We start from the raw sequence: 12,387 nt of genomic DNA, 5'->3' as shown, positions 1-12,387 counted from the left end.
CCACCTCCCCCTCCTACTTACTGTGGTAATTACACATTATTCATATATTATTAGTATACTAATACGAATTAGTATGTTATAGTAATTACTCATTAAATGTACAGTCACTTTTCTGCTTATTTTACAAACAGAAGTTTATTAACAAATAGAAATGAACATGTGCAAAGGTGAGCAGAAGATTCATAGATGTATAAAGCCATACAGAGATTCAGCATCTGTCTTCTTAGCCCTTTGATGTTTGACTCCATCTCGGCATTTACACCAAGGCTTCCTTGACCGTTCCAGCTGTGCGTGGTCTTTCTCTCCTCTGTTGACTGGCAAGTCAACACGCACTACTGGAATTTCTCTTCACGGCTTAAACTGCCATTTTAATATTTGATCACATTATGCATAATCGAGAATGGAGAAAAATAGAGAATAGAAAAGAATTAAAAATTACTTATGAGAGAAAACCTTGATATGGTCATTATTGGCATTTGCTGTGTTTCTTTCCAGTTGTTTTTTCCTAGGGATATAAGTATGCATATTTTGTTTGTTTTTACCCTATATATCATTCTTGTAACTGTTATTTGAATCATATGGTTATTGAATTTTTCCACACTTTCTATTCCCAGTTAGACAGACTTTGGGAGAGATTAAGAATTGTAGTGATTTTCATATGATTTGTTTTATATGACTTCTGGCAGACAGTAGGGGTTCAATAAATATTTCTTTTGTTTACTTCTTATTCTTGTACTGTATAGCCATGGGTTCCAGGAGGTGCTGGGCCTTTTGTAAAATAAACAATAGTGAGCAAAGGGTTGTGCTGGGGCAGGGGCTGTGAGGGCCATTACTCTGAGCCTGACATTTTTTTTTTTTAACTTTTAATTTTTAATTTTTTACAATAAACTGCATATATTTAGAGCGTACAATTTGGTATCCCAATCTCCCAATTCATCCCCCCCCAACCCTCTCTGCTTTCCCCACTTGGGGTCCATATGTTTGTTTTCTACATCTCTGTCTCTATTTCTGCCTTGCAAACTGGCTGATTTGCATCATTTTTCTATAGTCCACATATATGTGTGAATATGCGATATTTGTTTTTCTCTTTCTGACTCACTTCACTCTGTATAACCGTCTCTAGGTCCATCCATGTCTCTACAAATGTCCCAGTTTCATTGCTTTTTACAGCCGAGTAATATTCCATTGTATATATGTACCACATCTTCTTTATCCATTCATCTGTTGATGGACATTTAGGTTGCTTCCATGTCCTGGCTATTGTAAATAGTGCTGCAGTGAACATTGGAGTGCATGTGTCTTTTTGAATTATGGTGTTCTCTGGGCATATGCCCAGTAGTGGGATTGCTGGGTCATATGGTAGTTCTATTTGTAGTTTTTCAAGGAACCTCCATACTATTTTCCATAGTGGCTGTATCAATTTACATTCCCACCAGCAGTGCAAGTGTGTTCCCTTTTCTCCACACCCTCTCCAGCATTTACTGTTTGTCGATTTTCTGATGATGCCCATTCTAACTAGTGTGAGGTGATACTTCATTGTAGTTTTGATCTGCATTTCTCTAATAATTAGTGATGTTGAGCAGCTTTTCACGTGCCTCTCGGCCATCCGTGTGTCTTCTTTGGAGAAATGTCTATTTAGGTCTTCTGCCCATTTTTTGATTGGGTTGTTTGTTTTTTTGATATTGAGCTGGATGAACTGTTTATATATTTTGGAGATTAATCCTTTGTCTGTTGATTTGTTTGCAAATATTTTCTCCCATTCTGAGGGTTGTCTTTTCGTTTTGCTTATAGTTTCCTTTGCTGTGCAGAAGCTTTGAAGTTTCCTTAGGTCCCACTTATTTATTTTTGTTTTTATTTCCATTATTCTAGGGGGGGCATCAAAAAAGATCTTGCTGTTATTTACATTGAAGAGTGTTCTTCCTATATTTTCCTCTAGGATTTTTATAGTGTCTGGCCTTACATGTAGGTCTTTAATCCATTTTGAGTTTATTTTTGTGTATGGTGTTAGGAAGTGTTCTAACTTCATTCTTTTACATGTAGCTGTCCAGTTGTCCCAGCACCACTTATTAAAGAGGCTGCCTTTTCTTCATTGCATATCCTTGCCTCCTTTGTCATAGATTAGTTGACCGCAGTTTATCTCTGGGCTTTCTATCCTGTTCTACTGATCTATATTTCTGTTTTTGTGCCAGTACCATACTGTCTTGATCACTGTAGACTTGTAGTATAGCCTGAAGTCAGGAAGCCTGATTCCACAACTCTGTCTTTCCTTCTCAAGATTGCTTTGGCTATTCCGGGTCTTTTGCGTTTCCATACAAGTTGTAAAATTTCTTGTTCTAGTTCTGTGAAAAATGCCATTGGTAATTTGATTGGGATTGCATTGAATTTGTAAATTGCTTTCGGTAATATAGTCATTTTCACAATGTTGATTCTTCCAATCCAAGAACATGGTATGTCCCTCCATCTGTTTGTGTCGTCTTTGATTTCTTTCATTAGTGTCATAGTTTTCTGAGTACAGGTCTTTTACCTCCTTGGTTAGGTTTATTCCTAAGAGCCTGACATTTCTTGAAACACAAGACTTAAGGAGCTCTTGGAGGGGGGTCCCAGGTTTGTTTTTCTTGGGTCTCCAGTACTATTTATTATCCCCATGACAGTGCAGTAACAGGTGACATCAACGGAGTCCCCAGAAGACTGGTGTCTTGACTGACAGATAAAAGCTGGAGCAAAACATGGCATTTATTCTCAAAACTCGACACTTTGACCCATATTGCTTTTATATAATGTAACTGATGTTGATAGTTGAATCGACATGATAGACACAGGTAATGTGAAATGCTTTGACCACAAATCCAAGATCATGTAAAAATGCTTGGGGTCTCTCAGCTTCCCATTATCCTAAGTTAATATTTACCTTTATATTGATAATGTAAACACCACTGTTATTTGAGCAATGTTCCCTGTGCTGCTTTGTATGTCATCAAGGTATTCATGTTGGCCTATACATTCATTTTCACAAAACTCTCACTGAATTAAACAGAGGGCCCTAGAATATTTTCCTGATAAAATGGCATTTTAAATATATGACATAGTTTTGCTTAAGCAGAGCCAGCTTACAGAACAAGCAAAATTCAATAACTCATTCCCTAGGGTGCCTCTCTTGCTATCACCTCCCAACTCACATCCCCTATCTGCAGGGAGTGAGTTCGCATTGCTCCTCTAGGGTAAGAATAAACAATGGCAAAAAAAAAAAGCTCATAAATCTTTGTGAAAGATTTCCAGACAATACCAAGAGGTAAATAGTGGCTCTCATGACATTCTTGAAGGGAAATTGGACTTTCTTTGAAAAACAAAAAACAAGCCAAGAAACTTTTATTTTCATCCTTATTCACTCTCTGAGCTTATAGATCAAAACATATCTTCTGTTTTTAGGTGAGCACTCTGCACAAGGAAAAACCAAGAACTGACAGCTTGATGAATCCTCTCCACACCTGGGCAATAAATATGTAAGTTCCCTAATTTCATTCACTGAGATACTCATTAATATCTGTTTTGTTAGCCTGCTGCAGCTCAGATTATTTTTAAAGACTTTTATAACCTGAAAAGTTAATGGCTTGTGTCAGTGAAACCATCATTTTCTCTTTGTCTGAAAACAAACTCGAAGAAAACTTGCCAGAGAAATAAATGTCTTGGGGGCTGTAGGAAATTCTTGCAGTTGCCCTGCCTACCTTAAGAATGATACAATTCATTCTTTCTGCCTGTTGGTAATGTTTCCTCATAGATGCAGTTTGCCTCTGCCTGGGTCAGCATATACATACCTAACAGTGGCAGTTAGACAGGGTTCTATTGCTAAGGAGGACTTGCAGGGCCCAAAAAGAGTTTACAAATTTGCGGTTTATTGTTAAACAAAAAAAGGATATGACACAGCAGCTGCGTGAAGGTAAGGATGCGCATCACAGCCAAAGGCTGGCTCAGGGAGAGGGGTCCAGAGATGCCAGGTGGGAGGTCCCATTGTCCTCTTTCTGTGAGGACCATACCTGGATGTACTTTCTCTCTGGGGCCAGGAACCATGGATGTGTGCACAAAGTACTTCAAACAAGGTGATCCAAAATGCACTCTCAGCTGGTGTTTCCTTTACAGTAAGTTCCCTACGTGTGAACCTTCAAGTTGCAAACTCAAAGATGCGAACGTGCGTTCCATCAACACCAGGCATGAGTGAAACTGCAGCTTGCCCTCCGTCTCCTATTGCTGATGATCCTTCAGCTCTGCCACCTCCCACCTCCTCTCCCTCCTCCAGTCTGTAACTCTTCTTACCTGTTCACTTGATGCCAGCCCCTGTATGCCAGCTGTTGTACTGTACTACTGTACTTTTCAAGGTACTGTAGTATAAGAGTAAAAATGTTTTCTTTATTTTGTGTGTCTTTTTTTATGTATTATTTATGTGAAAAGTATCATAAGCCTATTACAGTTCTACACAGCTGATTGTGTTAGTTGGGTACCTAGGCTAACTTTGTTGGACTTAACGAACAAATTGGACTTAACGAACGCACTCTTGGAACAGAACTCGTTTGTATATAGGGAACTTACTGTACCCAGATGTTCATGTAGGCACATTCTTGCTATATAACTAGATGAGTGACAGAGCCCTCCAAGTGCCTCAATGAAACCAGATTCAAAGTGATCAGTCTCATTACACTGATTATTAATCATTGAATAATTGAAACCTCTTACAACTATGGTTACAAGCAACTGCTATTTCTGTGTGTTTCATTCTTTGACCAGGAGTCAGTGCAACGCAGGTACATGACTTATTTCAGTAAAACAACTTGGGCCAATTTCAGGCCTGCTGGAATTGACCTTCCCAGCTTAGCATGGGATTGTCTTTTGCTTTTCTAAAATTGATTAAGAAAATTTTCTTGACTTTAGTTTTCACAGGAGGCCTTGATTAAGTGACCTCACAATTAGTGTTTGATAATTTTAGAACCTGCAGAAAAATTTACCCTTTGGCAACTAATGGCAAAAAAGCAAAAGAAAAGATAAATAGGTGTATGCCCAGAATTGGCCTGACCACAATTGTAGTCACTGTGGGTATTGTCCGGGGGAGAGGGGTTGCATATCATTGTTATGCCCACTACCTATGCCTACTTCCTAGCACTAAAACAATGCTGTTATGGGTACTCAGCAGTGTTTATTGAGTAAATGATGCCAGCCATGCTTCTCTGGCCAGGAGCAGGAGAAGTAAACAAAGGAGTGTCATCCAGACATATGCATCAGTGTCAGAATTTCATCCTTCTCTAGCCAGCAAGTGGTGGGTTAGGATGAAAGGAATCTGGGAGTTTGCCTATCCTTTTGCAATGGACTCTTTCAGATGCGAGATTCGAGAAGCTGAAAAGTGTGAGAAATTCTTGGAGACATGTGGTCCAGCCCTTGTTAGTGCATGGAAAGCTTCCTCCATATCACCTGTGGTTTCTTTGCAATCTTGTGGCTAGTAAAAGGATGCTTTCCAGTTTATTAAAATGCTCAAATCTTACTAATTATCCAGTTTGGAGGAAGACGAAGTCTTCTTTTTAGTTGGAAAGAAAAGGAAACGTCTCTATACAGGGGACAGTCTCTACACAGTCTCTGTGCAGGAGACAAAGAAGAGTACTGATCCAAACAAGTTCAACAAAATGAATTATTGTCCAATTTCCAGTCCTTTCCATTTTTGTGCTTAAAAAAAAATTATTCCTAGCCTCTAATTTCAGGTCTTTTGATTTGCAGAGGTAAATGGCTTCTGCTGCCTTCTGAGTAATTGTGGAATTACATAACAATGTTCTGAAGAGTAAAGATGAAAGTAATGGAAAGAAACATGTTTGACATCAGTCAATTCTATTGTCTATTTGTCTTAACCTTTTTCAATATATTTCTCTTAGCAATCATTGTATTTTAAATGTAGTAACCAGTAATTGTTTTCTAAGCAATCAACTAGAAATTAGATATCAACTCAGAAATTCAGGCTAAATAGGAATGCATTTATCAGAACTACAAGTTGAGAAAAGAAGTTTAGAAGTCTTTGAATCTGTACGCAACAGCAAACACTGATATGCAGTCACTCGTGTTAGAAATTTTCATCTCAGTATAAATTTATAGATGTATTTAATGCCTGCTGCTTCATATAATGATCACCAATTTTGTGCAGAATATTATATTTAATGGAATTCCAAAATACTTTTAATCTATGATCCTTGTCCTCTCTGCAAAGTTTTGTCTAGAACAAAACTTGAGAACATGAAATCACACACAAGAAGTAAGAAAATAGAGAAAAAAATTAAAAAGCTATATGGGCATGATTGGTACAATTCATCAATTCAATCTGGCTTTAAAATCTCTTGAGACTTTTATGTCAACAACAGGAAGGTTGATAGGAGTTTCCAAAAATTTTATCCTCTCACTGCAGATTTATTGCTACATTTAGGGACCATAATTTCTTTAGAATAAGAAAACGATTAACTTAGGTTAAACTTTTCCTGTATAATTCACTTTGCTCCCAGCTATTAGCTGATACCACCCTCAAAAATGGCTATTAGTGCAGAAATAACTTGTGTTAAGCTTTGAGGGCCACTGGCATCAATGATTGGAGATATAGGAACTGTATGTATTTCTACGCATATTTGTGCTCGTTTACAATGCAAATATTTTCTGTTACCTTCTTCTGAAATTAATTTTCTCATGACAAGGAGTGACAAGGATGACACAGCTAAAGGAATTGATTTGCTGTTACATAGAACGTCTGCTAAGGCCAGAATTTCTATGCAAAAATGTAGAGCAGGAAAGTATATCCTTTTCTTATTGATGCCAACAAATGGTCTGAACAAACTGTTTAGCAGGGAGTGTGAAGGGACGTTGGCCAGTAATATCTATGTGGGGAAAATGTATAAAGAACTAAATGTAAAAAAAAAAGGAGAAGAAAAATTAGGCTTCATTATGTGTCTGATTAAGAATTTTCAAACCATGAAACAATATAAGAAAATTCTTTGGAAAAGATAGGAATTCTACTACATCATAACTTAAAATTGCCAAACATAAAAAAATATCATAAGGAAAAGTATAAATTACAAATTGGGACAATATTGGTCATAAATATGAGGCCAATTAGTATTCAAAATATACAAAGACATTTATACAAATTGGAAAATTTTTAAATGAGGAAAAGCCATGAACAGGCAATTCATAGAGGAGGAAGTAGAAATGGTAATATAAAATTATAGAAGAGTTCCTATACTATTACTAATCAAAAATGGAATTAAGAGCAAAAAAATTATAGCCTTCAATTTACTTGAGCTTTTCTTTTTCTAATTTTTAAAAATCATATTGGTGAAGCAAATATTTTCATATGCTGCATTTGACAGTATAAATTGGATTAATCTTTCCAAAGAGCAGTTTGGTAATATTCACTAAGAGACTTAAAATATTCACATTTGTCACCTACTAAATTCACTTTTAGGAAATTTTCATAAGGAAATTATTTGAAATGTGATTAAAGATTAAATACAAAGAATGGTAGCAAACATTTAGAAACAGTATGCCTAGTGGTATGGAAATTTTAAATAAATTAGATTTCATCCAATCAATGACATTACACAACTAGCACAAATGATGCTTAAGACAATTTTTTAATTGAGTGTAAACATGCCCACGATCTATCTTAACTGAGGGGGAAAACAATTTGAGGACTGAACAGAAAGGTTTTTAATTGTTCTGAGGCTAACCCTGTGCAGGGAGGGGACCTGATGCTACCTGACTGCTCTCTTGCCAGTAGGTCTCCTGTCCGCTCTGTTCTAAGCCACCTGCCAGTTTAAGAAGTGAGGGGAGTTTCAGATCAATGAATAACCAAGGGGTGGCAAGACCAATAATTTATATGAAAGTCTCATCTCACACATCCTCAACAAAGTGAAATATTACCCATTTCTAATTTCTCCCAGAAATAATTCACTGTACTTCTGTAATTTTCTAAATGATACCCTTGATAATATAAAAGCATCTTTGTGATCTTCCAGAAGATTTTAACACGTTTTTCAATTATTTATTCTTACATTTTAGAATGAATAGTGAGGGCTACAAAACAAACATCACAAGTAAAAAGAGATTTATTTTCCAATCCTAGTCTATGGCCTGGAACAAATTTCTTAATAATGCTTTGCACAGAGTTCCATATATATAAAACCAGGACAGAATGATATTTTCTCCTAAAACCATCGTGCTTCTTTGTTTATAAAGTGTTGTCAATATGGTTAAAAGAATCTACCATGATCCTTTATTATTAAAGTGATTATTAATTTTTTGTAAGAATCACAAATGTACAAAATTTTAGGGCTGTGAGAGATTCAGTGACCATAAAGTCAGCACATTGAATTTTAGAGAGACTATAGTGTTAGAAAGAAACCGTATGCTGGTATAGGCATTCAAATCGAAATGTCAACTAATGAATAAAATCATCAATGAAGCAAGCAAAATTCATTTCTGGAGAAAGATTGTCAATGTGGAATACACTCTGATGAAAATTCCAGTTTGTTCCTATACTGGTTTCTGATCTTTGAGAAAAAAAGATCAACACAAGATTAATTATGAGCATTATCCTACCCACGTAAATCAAGATGTTCACCTAGCTGACCTCTGCTGCAAATGCTTAGCTTCACTTGGAAACTCACCTACAGAGGATTATGGTTCAGAAAAAGTGACAGAGGTCTTACGCCTTGCCAAGTACTAGACCAGGTATTAAGAGGGACATGACATGGTTGCTGTCCTCAAGGAGCTTAGACAAGTAGACAGAAATACATGAATAGAATATAGTAAATAAGAGAGTGGTATGTAAAGATAGCCATGGTACCTTGAAGTTTAATGGTAAATTTCTTAGAGAAGATAGTATTTAAGTTGAGACTTACTGGATAAGAGAAAAAAAAGTAACCTGGGTTTTTCTAGGCACAGGGAATAGCATATGTAAATACAAAGAATAGTGAAGCTCAGTGGTATATGAAAAAAATTATAATTGTTTAACCCAGAGTTGCTCTGTATATAGCTGCTGCAGAGTCTGTGAACCATTGATACTGCTCCACAATGAGATTGAGCACAGAAACTGAGCATAAGCATTTAAAAATTGTTATAGCAATCTGCTATTGCTTCAACATCTTATTCACATTATTTTATTTTTTAAAATATCAGTTTGCAACTGATTAGAAATTTTTGAAAACCAACCTGGTCCATAGATAACTTGGGAAGCATGGGCCTAGAAGATACAGTTCAATGCCAGAAGGGCTGAGAAATGAGGCTGAAGTGGTGGAGGGCACCAGATTGTGAGAGGTCTTGTGTCCCATGCTAAGCTAAATCATAAAGGATGTCACATGGCGAGGATGAAATACTTTCTTTTTCTAAGCAGAATAAAATCAGATTCTTTCCTTTTTATGAATGCCATTGAGAAGCCATTTATTCATTTTGGGAGACTCTCTGATCTTGAATGTCAAACACACTCAGGAAGTTAGTCCAAAATTTGAGAGTGGGAGCTGTTTCACAGTAAACATTGTGCTCCTTCTAGAGCTACGCCGTGCCCTGGCCTGTGCTAGACCATCTGTCAGCCACTGTTGCTCTGGGAGAACATGAGAAATGCCCTGCTTTAACGTCTTTTCCACAGACTAAGGCTTGACGTGGATCCTGTGTCCACTCTCTGCTCTTCAAACTGCCCCACAAACCATGGTAACCAGTCCATCTTCCCTCACTGCAAGGCAACACCACAACATTAAACACAACACCAAAGGTCCTGCCTCCACCAACCATGCCATGAGGGAGCAAGATGCAGGTCTTCACCCTGGTCCCACTGTCCACCCTCACCCCCACTGTAGCATCCTCCTCCCAGACCCCAGCAAACCACCAGCACTGCCATCAGCAGCCTGACAGCACCCAACACCTGCCATGTCGGGCATGTGCCCCTTTCCCAATTAAAGGACAGCAGCTTCCATCTCCTGCTCCTGTGTTGGACCAATACAGAAAGTTGTTTCTGTACTACAAGCAAGAAAACCCTAAGTAATAAACCAAAGCCCTGGCTCTCCTTCCTGTGAAGGAGAGGTGGAGAGTTGCCTGTCCACTCTTCTCCCTGATATGTACACAGCAGCAAAGCATGAAAGTTGCCAATATATTTCTTAATTACTCACATTGTTACCCCAAGTAACGGACCTCGAATGATGTCCCATTAGTGACAGGGTACAGTGAAGGACTTTAATCAGAAGAGAAATGTGATGAGATTTATGCTTGAGACACATCACTGAGTGTTTAATGTGGAAGGTTAATTCAAGATGAGTAAGACTGGAAGCAGAGAAGTCAGAGGACTATTGCAGTATTCCCCAGGAAAAGGACAAGGGCTTCATCAATAAAGAAATGTCTGGAAGATAAAATTCTCCAGAGGTGGTGATTGTGTGAACGTAGGCACTGGAGAATCAGGACTATTAGGGGTCTAGATTATGCCGACACATCTAGCATGAGTGCCTGGATGGATTATGGAGCTAAGAGCAAAGACTGGAATTATGGAGCAAGAGGGAATAGGTTTGGGAGGCAGTCTAGTGAGTTTCCTTTCAGACTTGTTGAGGTTGAAGTGCCAAGGAGACATTCCAGTGACTCTACTGGGTGGAAAAATTCAGCTGGTCACTAACATTTCTTACCAAGGGATGGTCTTCCCCAGCATCTCTATTTCTTCGCTTTCTTGGAATCTGAACTTTTTTGTTTTTCCCCCACAGGCTTACTCTTCTGCTTCTGTGCTCCAGGGGTAGAAAGTGAGAAAGCCCTGTGGATTCAATCCTGACTTCCAATACTGCCTGCCAGTGTGCACCAGTCACCTGTCCCAATAAAGCGATGTCCAGATGACATGCAATAATCTAATAGAATCAGAAACAATCCTGGGCCTCTCCTGTCCTTTAAGATGTGAGAAAGCACATTACCACATTTTATAGGAACATTCCTAGGAGAGTGAATTTTAGGAGGGGCATCTGTAAGCAGTCAACCTGACAGCCCAGGTAGGTGGCCTCACTGATGTAATGACTGTCCCTTGAGTTTAAAGTTTTCAGAACCAACAGTTGTTATCCACAGAGACTTTCCTACTTTCTCAGTGTTCTTATATTACCTATTGTTTGTATTTATTGTTTTCCACTATGTTAATGCAGGGAAAATTTGCAAGTGTATTATTAAATATTGGATCGAAATCCTGCTATGCCACTTTGTACATAAAGATATTTTATTCATACCTCCATGTGTTACTTTTAATAAATAATTGCTGTGCTCAATACACTAAAAATATAATACTGCGACTATGAAAATGACAATGATATCGTCTTCCCATAATTATGAGTATTTTGGGATTGATTATTAGAATATGAGCGCTCATTAATGAAAGGCATCTATTAAGTGAGAAAGGGACCAAAGGATTCCCATACAGATCCTGTTCAAGGGAAGTCAATTTACCCTATCTTTGGTCTTTCTCTTTGTAATTGGCACTGTGTGACAGGGATGTAAGGGCATTTATGACACTCCATACTGCATTCATTAAGAAGATAATAGGACTGAGATTTTTCATACTCTGATTGATACTATCTCTGTGCATTTTTTATTTTTTGAGAAATGTAATGATTTGTTCTAGCAATCACTGTTAAATCTCCAGTTTGTAGAAACCAAAATTTCATAAATACATTATTGTGATATTAGTTTTCAGTGTATCACTTTCCTAAAAACACTGTATGATCATAGCTGCCACTTGGTCAGGGGCAAATTCTTCTGCTGAAGGTTGACTGATCAACCTTGACCACTCCTTGGACACAAGGGATCAAAACACCATGTTGGTTGAAGTTCTGTGGAAAGCTTTGGGACAAACAAGCTGCAGGTGGCAGCTCTTTAACTTTTATGATTACCTAAACTGATTTCGGTGCTAAATTATCTTAGTGATATGTGAACAATGTAGTAGAGACAGAAGGGTATATTTAAAACTACCTTTTGCAATTTATTTTGTTGCAGTGTATTTTTAAATGGTCAGCATTAAGGATTATGTGAATAGTCATTTTGGGTTTTGCTCCCTGATGTCTGGACTACTTCTAATCAGACACCAAACAAGCATACTTATATTTCTGACTGGTGTCTCTTTATGTTTCTTTGAGAAGAAAAATGGGTAATAAAAAAAAAAAAGAAAAAGAAAAGCAATGGGGTATAGAAAAAGGCAAGGATCCAGTACATACACTTTTCCTTGAGGGATGCTTTGCCCATGCTTAACTCTAACCTAGAAGTCTTTAAATGGGTGCAACAGTGGCTAGAGCATGCCAACCGTGGAGCATTTGTCTTCAAAAGGAAAATATTCCAACACCCCCAGAATGCCTTACATTCTCC

At 37.7% G+C, this 12,387-nt stretch overlaps 1 protein-coding gene across 5 annotated transcripts in view; it reads left to right on the top strand.

The window, feature by feature from the left end:
- The window catches only part of EMCN (endomucin), a 107,365-nt gene extending 95,812 nt beyond the window's left edge, over positions 1-11,553 (top strand). Inside the window, exons 9-11 of one of the 5 annotated variants that reach the window (XR_009052826.1) lie at positions 3,427-3,500; positions 4,135-4,370; positions 10,755-11,553. Coding sequence is in view for 1 of the 5 variants with exons in the window: in XM_057729334.1 (XP_057585317.1) it covers positions 3,427-3,461 (35 nt within the window). In the remaining 4 variants the exon portion in view is untranslated. Of the gene's footprint in view, positions 1-3,426; positions 3,501-4,058; positions 4,371-10,754 lie in introns of all 5 variants that reach the window. The other 4 variants (XR_009052827.1, XR_009052825.1, XR_009052824.1 and 1 more) reach the window with 4 other exon arrangements.
- Positions 11,554-12,387: the final 834 nt, after the last annotated feature.

Source organism: Hippopotamus amphibius, chromosome 3 (genome assembly GCF_030028045.1).
Source record: "Hippopotamus amphibius kiboko isolate mHipAmp2 chromosome 3, mHipAmp2.hap2, whole genome shotgun sequence".
Classification (NCBI taxonomy): Eukaryota; Metazoa; Chordata; class Mammalia; order Artiodactyla; family Hippopotamidae; genus Hippopotamus; species Hippopotamus amphibius.
Note: the sequence above shows the minus strand (reverse complement) of the source record. Positions and strands in the feature narration are given on the sequence as shown.